The sequence below is a fragment of the Lipophrys pholis genome (assembly GCF_963383615.2).
Source record: "Lipophrys pholis genome assembly, chromosome: 3".
Lineage (NCBI taxonomy): Eukaryota > Metazoa > Chordata > Actinopteri > Blenniiformes > Blenniidae > Lipophrys > Lipophrys pholis.
Genome location: NC_137627.1, coordinates 24,976,104 through 24,993,243, shown reverse-complemented (window position 1 = coordinate 24,993,243; position 17,140 = coordinate 24,976,104). Strand labels below are relative to the sequence as shown.

The window sequence follows — 17,140 nt, the reverse complement described above, 5'->3', positions numbered from 1 at the left end:
CGTAGCCTTGGCATGCTTCAACAATGTTCTTCTGCTTTCATCAGAATTGTGAGACGTCTCAGACAAAGATGGAAAGACACTGTCGAGAGTCATCAAGGTATGTTGGAAAAAAGCCGACTTGCCTGAGACATTGTTTCGTGGAAACGTGAACGGTACGTTTTAACAACCTACTTACCTGAAAACAACAAAGCAAAATACTTTTCCACTGTCGGTCTATGATTTAAACTTTAGTATGATGTAAAGTCACTTCTTGAGAGTAGAAACAATGTAAATCTACACCCCGTTTGCACGATGTTTCAAGTGAAAATGCAACATTTCTGTGTTTTTATTTTAAATGGCAAAGATTTGAAAATGATGTCCGATTGTATGGCAAAGGCAGAAACACATAAAATCTTTCCCTGTAGGGCCACTACAACAATCGTCTCTAAACATTAACACTGGGAGAACACGGACGCGAGTGGACAGACGACCAATTTGTATTGTTATTACGGTGACTGTCAAAATAAAACTACCAAGTCGCAGTTGTGACACTCTGGAGGAAACATTGTTCTGACTCTCTGTTGAGCATGTGCAGAAGAACTATTTATTACGGCATTTTAACTTGAAAACATTGTTGCATAAACGGGGCCCTGGATTAGCTCCAACCTTTGTTTGACGCTGTAGACCCTGTCAGATCTCCAAACCTCACGGTGAAGATCCGCACGCCCAGAAGCTTCTGGAACTGGAACATCAAATCTAAACAACACATCCATTTTTTTCCAAGAAAAATACCTTTTTATTTCATTATAAATCCACATAATTGTACCTATGAAAGCATAAAATCCCGGTTTATTGTTGTGGGTTTTTTTTTTTTTTCCTCCTTATTGTGGTCATTTCTTCCGGTATATTCAAAGTAAATCATGGGTATCAAACCATCGAAGACTGTAGGGTGTATGTCACATACAAACACAGACACTGTCAAACGGCAAGGGGTGGGGGTGGGGGGGGTGGGGGGGGGGGGGGGGGGGCTGGGGGTGTGGGGCGGGGCTAACAGCGTCAGTTCTGCTGGCCGTCTTTTTAAATCCACCCCGACACCTGTGAGGATGAGCGGTCCACTGCATCAGCGTGTCAGTCACTTTCCCAAGGAGTTCCTCAGGGCTCCGTCCTCGGGACACCACAGTTTAGTTTTGAATACTCCGACACAGAGAGAACCGACTCCACCATGGACGCAAACACACGGAATATTTCAACATCATCTACGTCATCCACATCCAGGAGAGCCCGGTGGGTAATACTGAGAGTATACTATTCATTTGTTCATGAGAGAGAGAGAGAGAGAGAGAGAGATAGAGAGAGAGCGAGAGAAAGAGAGAGAGAGAGATGAGATGAGAACAGATGGTTAAAGTGCCAGAAAAGTTCACCTTTTGTTTTTGACACATGATGTTGACGATGTGCTCATTGTTTTCATCCAAAAACGTTCCAACGCAGCACAAAGAGTCACAGTTCCTGGTAAAGAACCCGACGCTGACGGAAAGCCTCCGTTTCACCTGTTAACAAGCATTTGTGGGATGATCCACCGAGTCTGACTCCAAAACAGGTCTCTGTGGTGAAGTGGGTTGGAATCTTCAGTCACAGTGAGAAGATCCTTGGTTTAATTCCATGCTTTAGTGTAGAGCTTCACGTAAAGGAGAAGATCTCAAAAAGTCCCCCCCAAAAAAAGACAAGATTTGGCTGATTTGACATAAACCCTCTGACTCAGCTTTGCTGCTCATCCCACAAATGCCAATTAGAAGCGGCTTTTCTACCAGCTCCAGATTCACTGCGGAGAAGCTCGGTTCCAGTTAAGTGGATCCACCGAATGGGTTGGTGGACTGTTGCTGCTGCGCTCAGGTTCTCCTCCTAGCCGGAGGTAAAGACAGAGTGTGCTTCAGAACGTCTGCGTGGAGAACGCTGCTGTAGATCCTTTGGCATGTGACTGTATGCTGGGAGAGAGGAGCGCTGAGCTCATCCCGAAGAGTCCGAGCACGAGTCATCGCCGCCGGCTTCCAACACAAGGCCCGTGGACTCCAGGCTGCACGTCAGACTGTGTGATGGACGGGACGAGACCGTGCAGACCAGCAGGAACCTGAGGAAAAGATGAGAAAAGATGTCAAAATGACAGAATCAAATGTGAACATTTTTCCTTCTCTTCTGAGATGATTCAGGGTTTCTTTCTTTGCTTTTGAAATACCATATATTACAGTTTTTCCAACAACATCACATCAGTGTCAGAGGTCAACGTTTATTTCCCCAAATCAGCCTTGGTCCTGGGTTTCAGTCTAAAAGTCCCTCTAGTGGCTCTACAGAGAACAGGCTGCGTCTGTGTCTGTCCATGTCTGTCTCAGGGAGAAGAACTTCCCGGTGTTTCAGATGAAGTAGTGTCCCTGTTAACTGGTGACACTTTAGCGTCCCTCGTTACTGCTAATAACAGACGTAAAACCCCGACAGAAATCCATAGCCGTCCTGATCAATAACGTTGACAGTGAAGTTTCCAAGTGTTGTACCTTTTGTGAATCTTACTTTAATATCTGCCGTTACGAGCAGCAACAATGGACGCTAAAGGAAGTCGGTCACCATTTAACAGGGAAACCAGTTAATCTGAAACACCATTACAATGTGCTAATGTTTATTGCCATGTCTTGTAGAAATGCTATCGTTCAACCAGTTTGAAGCAGAATGTGACCCAGTTACTACAGTTACTAGCAAGCAGCTAACGCTAGCTCCAGCTATCGGCTCCGGTTTTTCATATTAAACTGAATTAATTCAGTATATCAGTGATGCAGAGCTCCACTCCCAGAGGGAGGGGTTGTTTCCCCTCATGATGTCATAAAGAGAAAATCTCTGATTCGCCTGTATGAGCACACGTCCAGTCATAAGTGACTTTCTGCACTTCTGGAGCCTCATACAGGCTGTGGACACACAGATTACTGTTAGAAATCCATTATAAAGTACATGTTTCACAATATAGGACCTTTAAAGCTAAATCATAGCGTTATCTTTCCAAATAATATTAAAACTGACAGTACATGAAAATACATGGGCATGGAGTACAGGCTGGACTCTACCAGCAGGGGGCGTCCAGCTTGCATTATGTAGAAACATATAAAATAAGGCATCACAGAAATGAAAGAAGAGGAATGAAAAAAAAACAACTGGATAAAATAGTGACACTTCTGGCGGAAGGGAGGGATGAGCACAACAAAGATAACTCGGAAGGCAAGGAAAAGAAAGGAGACAAATTAGGATGTAGTGAGAGTAAAGAGAATATATGGAGGAGTGAGGAGAGAAAAAAGAAGAAGGATTAAAACTAAGATATGGAAAGAAGAAAAGATGAGAGAAAAGTAGAAGCGTGAAGGAGGAGATGGAATGTAGACGCTGGAGGAGGGAGGAAGGAGGAAGAAAATGAGGAAGAAGGGAAGAGAAGGAACTGAGAGGAGGAAGAAGAGAATAAAGAAGATGAGGAGGAGGAGGAAGAAGGGATGGGTTGAAGGAGAAGGATTAGGAGAAAGAGTACTAGGAAAGTGAGGAGGAGGAGGAAGAGGAAGAAAGGAAAAGGACATGCAGCGAGGGGAAAGAAAGACATGAAGAAAAGCAGGAAGCAGAAAACCACAAGAGCATAATGAAGAAAAGGAGAAACAAAGGATGAGAAAAAAGAAAGGAGATGGTGGAGGAGTAAAGGAGAAGGAGGAGGAAGAGGAAGAAGAGGAGCTGGAGGAGAGATGGTACATAATGGAGTGACTGCAGTTTGCAGACTGACATTATATAAGAGCCCAATAAGGAGGAATAATGCTGTTTACTGAAGCAAGGACACATTTATACAGCCCCCCCCCCCCCCCCCCCCCCCCTCTCTCTCTGGTGTTTCCCTCTTTCTCCAGTCGTGTTTGTGTCTGATATCTCACCTCTGCCGCCTCTTCTCCTTCCAGCGCCGTGAAGCTGAATGTAAGTAAATCTGAGAAATGCACAAAACAAACAAACAAACAAAATAGATAAATAAATAAGAGGAAATCAGACAGACACCAATCCTGAGTTAAAATGTCAATAACTTCCTACAGTAACGTCCCCACTTCTGGAAGAAACTTAGTTATTGAAGATCTGCACAGCACAAATGTTGTCTGTTAGCTTTAGCCGGTTAGCCTATTAGCATTAGCATGATGCAAAGCAGCTGTTAGCTTTAGCATTAGCCAAAGCAGCTCTCTATCTGTCGCTTGTTCACTTCTTACTGGGATAAATCACCACGGCAACTGACTGAATGTCTAACCTGCTCCCACAAGGGGTTAAGTTCTGGATCAGATCAACTTGAATGTAACAGCTCCGTCTCCTGACCAATCAGATCTCTTGATCCAACCTGCCCTTTCTTAAATGATGGTGATTGGTGTGCGGGGTCAGAGAGGAGATGAGAAAGTATTTAGAGCGATCTTTTTGACATAATAAAGTAAATCCTTGTCACTGAGATTTGAAGGATGTTCTTGTTCTTGACTTGGTCCAAGTGTGTTTTTCTCCACGAGGGTTGATCTGGAATAACAAGCTTAATAATAATGGCCACGCTGACAGAACTGCAGAAACATGAATTTATGGAACGCAGAACTACTCATGTTGTAGTGAATTAATATTCCATCACAAAACACACGGAGGAAACTCAGCCTCAAAACAACTGGATAGAAAATCTAAACTAAGAGAAGAGCAGTGAGGAAGCTCTGCCCGACACGTTTCTGCTGTAATAAAGTGAAACTGAGCGATCACAGTGCCGTCCGTTAATATTGTCCGATGAATTTATACCGTATGATCTCATGAAGTCACGCATTAACAAGTGGGACCGTTCTGGTTTTGGACGCGGCTCCAGTGTGTTGCTTTAGCCTGGTGGATGTGTTTTAATTCTTCGTGTTCTCAGAGAATAGTGGCTCCTCCATGGTAAAGTCTGCAGTATCTCTGTGTATGTGATTGGTCAGACGCTTCATGTGAACGCGCACTGATCCTGAAGGGAAAACTCTGAGTTGAACTCGGGAGTTGTTATCCTCCGTTGTGTTCACGGTTATCAGGATCGCTCATGTCTGGATAAGTTAACCCAGGAAACAGAGAGATCCTGGGTTTGTTTATCACGGGTCGTAGTTCAGGCCTCTGGTCAGCCAGCTTTACTTTAGCTTTAGCTTTAGCATTATTGTGTCTCTCTGACCTGCGCCCTTAGTGTCTGCTAGCTTTAGCTTTACCTGGAGCTCTGGCTGTTTTGTGAGCTTTATCATCAAAACAGTTGGTGCAGTTGTTGTTCCAGATGAGCTACCATTTCATTAAACTCCTGTTTAGCAGAAGCTCCTCTTTTCCCCCAACCTCCTGTAGCTTCAGCTGGAGAGCTGCAGAGCTGCTGCTGCTCTGTGTCTCTGTGCTCACTGAGCTTCGACATGAGCTAAAGGGCTGATCTCAATGCTTGTTATGTCTTTAAACTCCTGTTTAAAGTATCTCATTAGTCCTGAACTAACTCAGTCCTCCTGACAGCAACGTGAAACATTTCACACTATAAGTGACGTCAGAATAGGTTAGCATGAGGGCCCATTTACACGACAAAGCTTTCAATTGAAAACACAAAACATTTGTTGTATTTTCAGGGTCTGTTTACACGACGATGATGCTCGAAAAACAACATTTTTCGATAACGGCTCCCAAGGTGGATCTATTCGAAATTGCTACATCTCAGAGTAGACGGCAGAAACGCTGTTACTGCACCCGCGTACCATGGCTGTAGTAAATACTTCTGCTGTCATAGCAATGTTTAGAGTGGATTGTTCTCTGCTACATGCGTGTGTGGCTTCAATACAAAAACAAACAACAGCGCCAACCCATGGCCTGGCACGCTAACTACACAGTTTTCAGTGTTTCTACCATTTCTGTGGAAAACGATAATGTGTGAACGCAAAACTTTGCTGTGACGAAGACGTACAAACGACGCATTGTCACTTGTTGCCGTAGCGCCATTAGCATTAGTCTGTATGTGTTCATGCATGGAGATAAAGTACCTCAAGGTCTACTGAAGTACAGGAACAAAGTAGGAAAATACTTAGTTCCTCTCCTCCTCCCTTCATCCCTCCATCTTCTCTGGTCAATAAGTGTCTTGGGGCTCAGTGACTCATCTGTTCTTCTGGATGTTTCTTTCCTCTTCAGCTCGGTTCTGTCTCACAAACTAAATATACTACAGTAAGTCCATAATCCTCCCTTCTGTCTCTATCCCTCTCTCCTTCTTCCAGCAGTTATAAAAACAGATCTGTCCATCCATCTGCCATCCTCTTCCTCCCTCTTTTTCACATGAAGATGCGATGATTTTGTTTTTGTTCAGTGGAAAAGATTGAGATTTATTGTTTGAGTTTTGAACCAACTGAAGCCCATATACAGTAATTGTCACATTTCACCGTTCAAAAGTGAAAATAAAGAGGTGCTTGTGTCTGATTTGATATGATGAAGCTCCCACAAGGTGGAAAACAGTACTTTAGATGTTCGAGGTTTCTCTACTTCAAGGCAGTATTTCCTTTCTTTTCCTCCCTCTACATGAAGACAAACCTCCGTTCCTTTTCTTAGTCCTGTTTTCAAACTGATTTCATACTTAGAAAGTTCTCAGATTGAGTAACAGTGTGTGGCTCTGCAGGGTAAGGTAAAGGATGTGCAGGCTGTGGCCACCAGGGGGCAGTGTGGCTCTGCATGAGGGGAACTGTGCAGAAGGATGACAAACATTCTTCAATTTGTATCATGTTGATCCGCTCATTAGAACTTTTTAAAATGTTCCTGTGTGGGAAGTTACAAAGAGAAAGATGATCGTCGGCCCACGAATCCACAAATGAACGCATGCAAGTGTGTGTTTGCTGAGCTTGAAGTTGTGTTGGTCATGTGATGGCGTGAGTGAGATGGATCAACAATCAGCAGCTCGGTTCATCCAGGAGAAGGAAGGAAGGAGGACAAGAAAGGAGGAGGAGGAGGAGGAGGAAGGAAGGAGGAAGAAGAAGTGTCTGTTTGGATATTAAAGCCACAACAAACGACCTAAAAGCCGACGGAGCTCCAGATTACTTCCAAAAAGAAACTAGAAATAAAAAAATACTTGTGTGTGTGTGTGTGTGTGTGTGTGTGTGTGTGTGTGTGTGTGTGTGTGTGTGTGTGTGTGTGTGTGTGTGTGTGTGGAGGGTTTTTATTACACAGAGCAGAGGAGAGATGGAAAGATTAGGAGGAAAAAACTGTAATACTTGAGAGGAGGAAGGAGAGAGGGATAAGGGAGGTGTGAAAGACTGATGGAAAAGTGAGAGAGTCAGGCGAAAGGAGTGAGAGAGAAGTGAGAGTGGAGTGAGGGAAGAGTGAAAGAGGAGTTTGTTTTCTGGTGCAAACAGGAGTGTTAAAATCCAGGTTGTGTGTTTTCTGTTTCCATGAGACCCAAGGTGTTGTGAACTGGACACTTCCTGTTAGCTGGTCCTCACTAAGCGCCTCACACGGAGCACCAAATGAACCGCGACAAGATGGAGCTCAACGTGTTGGAGGAAGTTCCCCAACATGTCGGAGCATTAAAGGAAATGATCTGAAACATTGATCCTGTGTGTGTTTTAAGGTGATAAAGCTGCAGAGGAAGCAGCTCACAGAGCCTGGTGATGAGCACAGTTCTGCTCCGGTCCTCTCGTGTTCTGCACGTCGCCGAGAACATGAAGCTCCGCCTACCCAACGCTCGCTCCCTGTCACGATTCAGCCACCGAGCCGCCAGGGACGGACATTTCTATTCACGTGGAGATAAAATGAAGAGAAACGGCTTGTAAATTGTGCGAGGGGGAGAAAATCCTCCAGAGCTCTGAGAGGAAGCTCCAGATAGGACGTAGGTCTCAATTTGGGAGGAAAATTGGTCGCCGGAATATCAGCAGATGAAGAGAGAGCTACGGCGGTGGATGACAGACAAACAAAACGACCTTGAACTGAGAAATGAAACGAGAAGGAAGCATCAAAACAAAACAAGTCATTAAAATCAAACAAATGACTCCGGGGAGGTTCGGGCCAACGCTTGTTTGTATCTGGGACGATGGCAACAGAATGTGATGAGAGAATGTGTTTGCTCCAGACAGGAAAAAAGTAATAAAGCGTAATACGCTTCAATTTCATCGTCAAACAACAGCAACTGAGGAAACGTCCCATCAGGACTCTGACTCTGACCGCTCCTTCCAAAAAACAGTGGAATTACATCCACACCTCAGTGTAATCTGGCCCGTCAAGATTAAGGACTTTATACATCCACTGAAATCTGACCGAGCAAGTTTGTTGCGAGAACGCAGTGAAAAAGATCCTAAATAGTAGCTGCTGAATTTTGCATCCCTCAAAAGTTAAAGTTAAAGTTGTAACAACCTGGTTAGTCCTTGGACCAGATTAGGTTAATCCACTAGTGGAACATTGTGACATTCGCACACGGCTCCCATATTCAATTTAGCTAAGCATTAGCATAATTAACATGGTTATGGTGAATTAATTAAGTTAAATCAAAAATAAAATTGCATTTGATCCACTGGCCCTGTCAGTAAAGTCACTGTGGATACAATTTTGAATGTAATTCTACTTTCCTGAATAAAATATTTCAAAATAGTTTAGGAAAAAAACTCCTCATGAGATGATCACAACTGTTTACACGACAACGTTTTCAAAGTACAAATGGAAAACTTTGGTAGCATTTTAGGGTCTGTTTACTCAGAATTACTGAAAACAAGACTTTTGGAAAATAGCTTTCAAGGTGGAATTTATTAACAACGCTCTGGAAGCGGGGAAAAATGTAACGTTTCTGAAACGCTGCTACTGTGGATGTGCACCAGGCAGAACAACGTTTCCTCCACGGTGTCATGACTCCCGGTCCATATTCTCGTGGACTTGGTACTTTTATTTTGACAGTCATCGTAATAACAATCCAACTTGGTTTTCCGTCCTCTAGAATGTCTGTGTTCTCCCATTGTTAATGTTTACAGCCCATCGTTCTCTGTTCCATGAGTATGTGGGGTTTCATTACAAAAACAAATGGCTCCAACTTGTGGTTCCAACCAGTTTTCAGCATTTCTGCTGTTTCCATGTAAACAGACATCGTTTGCAAAACATTGCTGTATAAATGTGAAATTTTTCTAAAACATAAACTTAAAAATTATGCGTTTTCACTTGAAACGTTGTTGTGTAAACGGGCCTTTAAAAATGTTTGCATAGCAGGTAGAGGCTTTTGACTTCCACTATCTGGTTGAGTGAATTCACTACTTCGAGAAGAAGTAACTCCTACTGTTATGAGTAACTCCCGCACCTATAACAGGATTACAGTTACTCACCTATGACAGGAGCTGCTCCTCGGAGTGAAGTGGAGTTTGTCTCCAGGCACCAGAAACAAATAAAAAAGATTAGAAATAAAAAAGGGGGGCAGGGAGGTGGAGTATTGTTTTGGACTTTGAGATCGGTGGTTTATGGGTTTGGTTGACAGTCTTTCCTCGTGTGTTATTGGGAGATGGTGTCATCGTCGTGGGCGGGGTTCAAGTCCACTACGGTGGTCCCTCGAAGAGAAGCTCCTCCCATCCCGTCTGCCGATGACGAGGGTTGCGAATTCTTGTTGACCCCTCCTGCCGAGGAGGAGGACGGGGGCAGAGCCAGGATGTTGGCTCCGCCCCCTCCGCCTCCCCCGTTGGTTTGGGAGCAGACGTTGGCGTGGCGAGCGGCAGCTTTCTGCTTGTAGTGGTTACTGTGCAGCTTGTACTTCATCAGTAGGATGAAGATGAAGACGAGGACCGAGGCCACGATGATTCCCCCGATGATGATGATCATGGTGCCGCCCAGAAACTGCAGGACGAGAGAGGGGAGGGGCTTAGAAAGGTCACTGGTCAGATAGGAAGTACACTGATATTTGTCTGACGTGACCGTTTGAATTTGTCCGGAGTTTTTTTTCAAACTTCGCTCAAAAATGAATGAAATTTGTGATTTTTAGACTATTTGTCAGAATGCTCTTACATCATAGATCACCATGATTATAAACATGATTATAAATGGTGGTTATTGTGTCTCGTCTTTCAATTGGAAGGTTGCAGGTTCAATTCCCTCTCTGTCCACATGTCAAAGTGTCCTTGAGCAAGACACTGAAACCCAAAATTGCTTCCAATGGATGGACTGAGCATCTTGCTTGAGAGTCGCCTCAATTGGTGTGTGAATGTGTGTGTCAATGGGTGAATGGTGAACAAGGTGCCGCTCTCTGGTTTTGTCACAAACATCTGCTCTGTGGGTCCAGTTTGACCTCTGGGACTCACTGACCTGGTCTCGGATAGAATGACAGCGTCCGTACTCCGACTCCGTGCTGAAGGACACGCAGCCCACCAGCTTGGTGCCGGTCAGCGCCGTGATGCCGTCGTCGTAAACGGCCAGAACGCAGAGCTCGTAGTCCCGCGACGAGGCCAGGTCGCTCAGCAGGAAGTACTTGTGGTTGGCGGGAATCATCCTGAAGGAAGACGAACAGGGAGAGATTTACAATCTTAGTTTTCAAACCGATGGAAGATTTCTAATGGCAAACTGGGTTCGAACTAGATTAAAAGAAGTTTCCTGAAGACAAAATGGAGATAAGAATGATGGGAGAATTGATGACCAATAAGAAAACAGAGCAGATAACATAAAACCTAAAAGAAGAATAAACGTCCAGTCAGTTGCTTCACCACAGCAAATCATTTCAATACACTTCTGCTGCAATGCACTCAAGACTCGTCAAACGTGAATCTGTGTGCAGACATTTGACTTTGGTGCAGGTTGAATGATGGCGATGGGACAAAAGGAAGCTCAGAGGAGCCGAGATCCAGCTGATCTGTCACCCGACTGACTCTCGGAGGTAAAGAGGAACGATACAGAACGAAGAGGATTCAGAAACAAATCAACTGCAACACATTTTCAGCCTCATGTGTCAACTTGTAAATAATAAGAGCCAAATGTACGTAACAAAAATAGTCATATCATTTTGAGTTGAACTGATGTAAAAATCCAATCAAGGTTGCAAAAATGCCCAGAACTGACAAACTTCTGTTTAGCGGTGTCCCACATGGTTCTATGAAAGGCCCCACATTATTCTCAGTTTATAGCAAAGTAAAGATGCACTGATACCAATACCAGTATCGGATATCTGGCGAGTATTACGTGTGTCATCAATCAGCAACATCACCAGCCGGTACTCAAGAGAGTATGAGCGATGTCCGCAGTTTGGAGATTTCTTAATATTAATGAGGAGGATAAAAGTAAAACAGACCGTAAATTATGTTCTGACAAAGTAACAACAGGAGGAGAAAGAACGTTGGTACAACCCCAGTAACTTAATCACCAGCAGAGTTATCCCGAAGTCGCTCAGCAGTTTAACTGCTCAGTGGATCAGGAGGATTATACTCTGAGCCGTGCTACATGCTACATGCTAAAGAGTTTTGGGGCTCACTCACCAGCTGCTACATGCTAAACATGATTAAATATGATTCAATACACTTAACAGCGAGTTCAGTCCCTCGGCCTGCAGTCTACAGTACACATGAGGCAGTGCGTAGATAAACGCTACGCACTGCGCTATGCTACTGTAGACGCAGTCGTATTGTCTTTAAGACTGCTGGAGGTCACGTCACGTCAACGCCCACGGTTGCGAAGGTGGTTCGTCAAAATGCATAGCCTTCACATATCATTTGCGTATGGAGTATAAATTATACTTTATGGCATTTAATAAGTATTGCTACCTGTACTCGGTATCGGAAAGCAGCTAAAGGTTAGTACTCGTACATTAAGACATTATGAGGTATTTCCATTAATCGGACTCAGCTCTTCCAACGTCTCATAGTCTGTCCAGATACTGAAGTAAATTTGATGGATCCTAATCAGCACACATGTATATTTTATGATTACGCGCTGCCACACTGAAGCTTTATTTTAACGTCGTCGTCACAGCTGGAGCTCCGGATCAGTAATTACATTCCTGCAAAAGTACACGATCCGACCCGCACTAAACGCTGCTCCTAATTAAGCAGGACGTCCATTATCTGTCATTTCGGTGCGGCTCTCCGTGGCATTTTGGACAGAGGTGACTACAACGTGACATTAATTACTGCAGCATCAGTGAAGCCCCGTCGAGGCAAAACTGCAGTTTTAGGGGACTTTTTCAAACTGACCATCCAAGGTTTACTGCAGTTCTTGAACATGTTTGAACTGTTCAGTGGATACGTTTATTAGAGAACAACATACACATAGCAGCAGATGAGACTACAAGCTCACAGTCATTCAAAGATGCTGATGCATCTTACTAATAGAACGCGGTCCCGTCCACACAAGCCAAAACCATCTTCTTTCTCCCCATCACTCTTAAAAGGTTTGCCGTCCACACGGGAAGCAACACCATGAAAACCACTCAAAATGATGTAGTACATATGCCAGCCCGCTAGGTGGCGCTTTAATGCCGCCACAGGAATCCACCAAAAATAGGGAAATCGAAAAATCCGACATGTGGCCTTTTTAAAGCGACTAGCATCAGTAGCTTCTGCAGCTCCACCTGGAGCGGGTAGTCCGTCATTGTAGCTGTTATGAAGTGACATCACGGAGAGGGTCACAGGGTTAGAGGTCAAGAGGTGGGGTGATGACATCATCGTGTCCGTCCACACGTCAAAGCTGAGGCAACGTTTTCCAATTTCTCCACTCTGGAACCCGTTTTCATCCACGCCGTGTGGCTGATCGGCCAAAAACGATGCGGTCACAACGGCGTTCCCGGGTGGACGAGGCCTGAGAGTATAATGTGTGTATAATGTGTTTTAGGTGTTGTTCAGTTGGCTGCCACCCACATGAAATTCACCAAATGTAAGTGTGTCACTCCTTTTTCAATAGTAACGACAGAATTAATGTGATACTGCAGAATGCAGCGGCTTCACAGCATCATCAAACTCAACTGATCCACTTTACACAAAACGTACCAAATCACATTATTCATCACACACGATACGAGGTGCTAGAGCTCCATTGGGACCAGCTTGGGGTTCAGTGTCTTGCTCAAGTACACATCAGCTGGGTATCAAACCTCGAACCAGTGGCGGCTGGTGATGAATTTCCTAGCTGGGGCTCTTCATTATCATCTAATTTCAGCCACGGTTAACTTCATTTAAATACATTTATAAACCACATTACAACAATTTTGCTCTTTTTAGATTGAGAGGCCCCCAGTGATGAAACATTCTAGTTATTTTAAACAGCTAATGCATAGAGAGCACTTGTTAAGATGATTCTTTTATTAACATACTTGTAAACAAATACAATATAGACTTAATTAGTACATTTTGGAAAATGAATGTGTTTTGGAGCTGGTTTACTTGAAATGACCGTTAAGTCTGATTTTCGGACAAACAAAAGGTATATCAGGTATATTTTCAAACAACACATCAATCCCTCTTTCCCAGCATTTTAGAATTCTTTGATAGAAACCTAAAAAAAAAGAAGTGCAAAATAAACTATGTAATTGGTGAGATCGCTACTAAATCACGCTAAGGCTAAATGCTAACAGTTTGCTTTTTGAGTGGGTTAGAGATACAGCAGCTCTTCAATGACGAGCAATACCGAGCATTGTTTGGAATTTTTAATCCTACATTTCAAAAAAAGAAAAAAAAGAAAGAAGATGCAGTTGATATTTTGAAAGTCTTGATTTCTTGAGCCACAGTGTTGCTGGTTTTAGGGATATCGAACAAACAGCCCTCAAGAGGAGCCAACCTGCCTTTTGAAAATCCACAACTCTGAGTGAATTAGCATTAGCGTAGCCATGCGGTGTGGTAGTATTTGTGCATGCTGAGTGATTTCAAAGTTGAGGCAGTTGTTACATTTTAAAGAGAATAATAGAAATAGTTTGACATTTCAGTGCATTTTGCATTGGAAGGAATCCCTAAAATCATATTGTTGAAATTATAATTTTTTTTTCACTTTTGTTTATAGATTAGTATTTAGATGTAGATGTTTGACACTTCAATAAAGAAATATTGGAAAAAGTTACTTAATGAATGTCAAACATAAGGCCCACAAGAGGCTCCAATCCGGCCAAACCACCAATAAATATGGTAAGAATTTCAAAGAAAAAATACATTTCTGAACAAATTCTTTAGAGCAGCGACACAACTCTCCACTGAGAGCAAGCTGAGGCATCGGTGATGCTGCCATGAATGCCAGCAAACTAGCATTAGCCTCAAAGCCATGCTGTCAGGGTGAGTTGGTAAAAACACCCATAATGCAACAGCTATCGGAGAAGTTTTATTTTTTACATTTCATTGTATTTTGCTCCAGAAAGTTTCAAATTAAAGCTTATTATTATTATTATTATTATTGCACTATATTCTGCCCTTTTTGACTGCTGCACTGTCACTGGAGTTGTTTTTAATCTCACTGTACCTGTACATGTGACAATAAAAGGCATTCTATTCTATTCTATTATTATGCCATATTTTATCACTCAAGATGAAAGTCGGCTGTTGGTGGCCCCTGAACTAAAATGAGTTTCACATAGCCTTCTTCTTTCTCACTTCTATTACTAAATCTCCATGATTTTGAAAATTTGAAAGTACCCTGAAGCTTCAGATTACAAAGTGACTCAAACTGTGTAAGAGCCAAACATCATGTTTCACTCAATGTTATCGGGCGAGGTGTGATGAGCTTTGTGTTTTCCTGCTTTGGAGTCAGATGATTTGATGAATCCTGCCTCTCCTGTCCTTCAAATCCAGACCTGCTGCTCATCAGACCCAAACTGGACATGTTGGTACCAATCAGCTCTTGATCCAAAGACAAAGACGAACAGAGATCTGACGCGAGGACCAGAGGGGGTTTCCAGTGGTACAAAAGAGGTGGAAAATTGAAGCGGAGACACACAAACAGAATAGAGACAGACAGAACGGGCCGCCGAGCCGGGAGAAAAAAGTATTGCACTTTCAATTGTCAACTCGAAAATCAAAGGCTACAAGGTGGAGTGAGATTAAAGTCAGAGGAGGCGAGGAAGAGGAGGACGGAAAAGAAAGGACGGAGAGGCAGCGGGAAGAAAAGAGACGTCACAGAGAAACAAACAGCGGGGGAGATGAAGCGGGAGAAACAGACGGAGGGAAGACAAATTAACCAAGAAACACGGAGCTGGAGGAGAGACGAGATTATACAAACATCTTTCAGTTTGGAGGGCGGGACGGAGACAGTGATGCAGAGAGTTTGGGTACGCTCACCGACAGTGTTTCACCGGCCGAGTGAAGGGAATCCATTCATCTCCCGCTCTGTGTGTGTGTGTGTGTGTGTGTGTGTGTGTGTGTGTGCTGTAACCTGTGACACTACACCACAGCCAAAGTGGCGTCAGACTCAGGCCTTGTTTACGCTACGTTTCACGTGAAAACACATCGTTTTTAAATTTTTGATTCTGAAAAGTTTCGCATTCACATAGCAACGTTTTGAAAACGATGCCCATTGACATGGAAATGGCAGAAACTCTGAAGTCGTTGGAGTTCTCATGATGGGCCACTAGTCGGTGCTATTGGTTGTTTTCATAATGAAACCACCCACACACACATGCAGCAGAGAACAACCCTCTCTAAACATTGACAACGGGAGAACAAGGACATTCTACTGGACAGAACACCAAGTTGGATTGTTATTATGGTGAATGTCAAAATAAAACTACCAAGTCCCAAGAGAATATGGACTGGGAGTCATGACACCACGGAGGAAACATTGTTCTAATTGTCTCTACTGAGCATGTGCACAAGTACTAGTTAGTACGCCTGTGGTCCACATAATGTCTTCAATTGTTTCCACAAAGTCGGAAGATCTTCAGAAAGTTTTGTTTTCAGTGGCTCTGATTGCCAAAACGCCATGAAAGTTTTCACTTGAAAACATTTGGAGTGTAAACAGGGTTGTAAAAGCATCCTGGAGTTTTATCTCTATTTCAAATAAAGCTGAGCCTCTGATGTGCTAAACTAATGTGAGAAGAGATGGGAACCGAGGAGAGACGACAGGGAGGGGCTGGGAGAACGAGAAAACAAGAACAAATGTAAAGAACAAAGACGAAGTGTTGGAGGCTGCGCGCACACACACACACACACACACACACACACACACACACACACACACACACACACACACACACACACACACACACACACACACACACACACACGCACACGCACACGCACACACACACACCTGAGCTATCAGTGGAAACGTTAGCTGTTACCTGTTAGCTTTTCTAGCGTGATAAAGTGCGTTGAATGGCCACAGGAACTGAGAATCATGGCAATAGCATCGCGATAGCGTAGTAGTCCGTTTTGCTCACACGAGAAAATAAAAACCAAAATAAAATCATGGTGGAGCGTCTCCAGACATCCGCCCTGCAGAGCAACACCACGGAGGTTTAAAATGAAATACAGGCTCACGTGGAATTCAAGGTTTAAACTAGTCCAGTTAGCGGTTGGCAGATAGCAGATAGTGGCTAACCACTAGCGGCTAACCGCAGCTGAATTGAACAGCATTTATGATATTAGCCTCCTGTGTTGACGACAACCAAAACCTCCCGTTTTGGGGTGACGCCTCCTTGTGGCCGATTCTGGTTTGAACAAAGAGCCCAAACAAAAAGACTCGGCCACTTTCACACTCCAGATTTTCAGTTTCAACTGAGGTCCAACACTAATATACATGTTTAACAAGGAATACTGTGATTTCCGGTTGATGACTCCTTGGCTCATGTACAGTGTGTATTTACCAACAGTATGTGTGAGTAGTTACAGTAGAATACACAAATTAACTACAGATCAGACTAAAGTTTACCGCATGAGATGTAAAACAAATGAATGTGGTAAATTGAGACAAAAATACATTGATAATTTTGTTCTTTTTAATGCTTTCACACATTGATGATGTCTATGTTTGTTACGACTGTGACTTATCGCTGCATTTTCAGCCTTCTCTCAGTGGAAGTGACTTGTTAAGATACACAGACGCAAGCTAATGGGAAAAGCACAAGTCGAGTGTGAGGACAGAAATCAGCCGTGCACAGGTTAATTGTTTGGCGAGGAGCTCCAGACGCCTGTAATGAGGCGGAACGATGCGTCTTATCGAGCAGCAATCCTAAAGCCTGGCTGTGTGTTAT

General features: G+C 43.5%; 1 protein-coding gene across 1 annotated transcript in view; it reads right to left on the bottom strand.

Moving 5' to 3' along the window:
• Window positions 1-9,486: 9,486 nt before the first annotated feature.
• Window positions 9,487-17,140, bottom strand: part of LOC308107631 (leucine-rich repeat and fibronectin type III domain-containing protein 1-like protein) — a gene marked incomplete at both ends in the record, with an annotated part of 49,212 nt that continues 41,558 nt past the window's right edge. Inside the window, 2 exons of the mRNA XM_080460078.1 lie at window positions 9,487-9,825; window positions 10,291-10,474. Coding sequence (XP_080316204.1) covers window positions 9,487-9,825; window positions 10,291-10,474 — 523 coding nt within the window. The remainder of the gene's footprint in view (window positions 9,826-10,290; window positions 10,475-17,140) is intronic.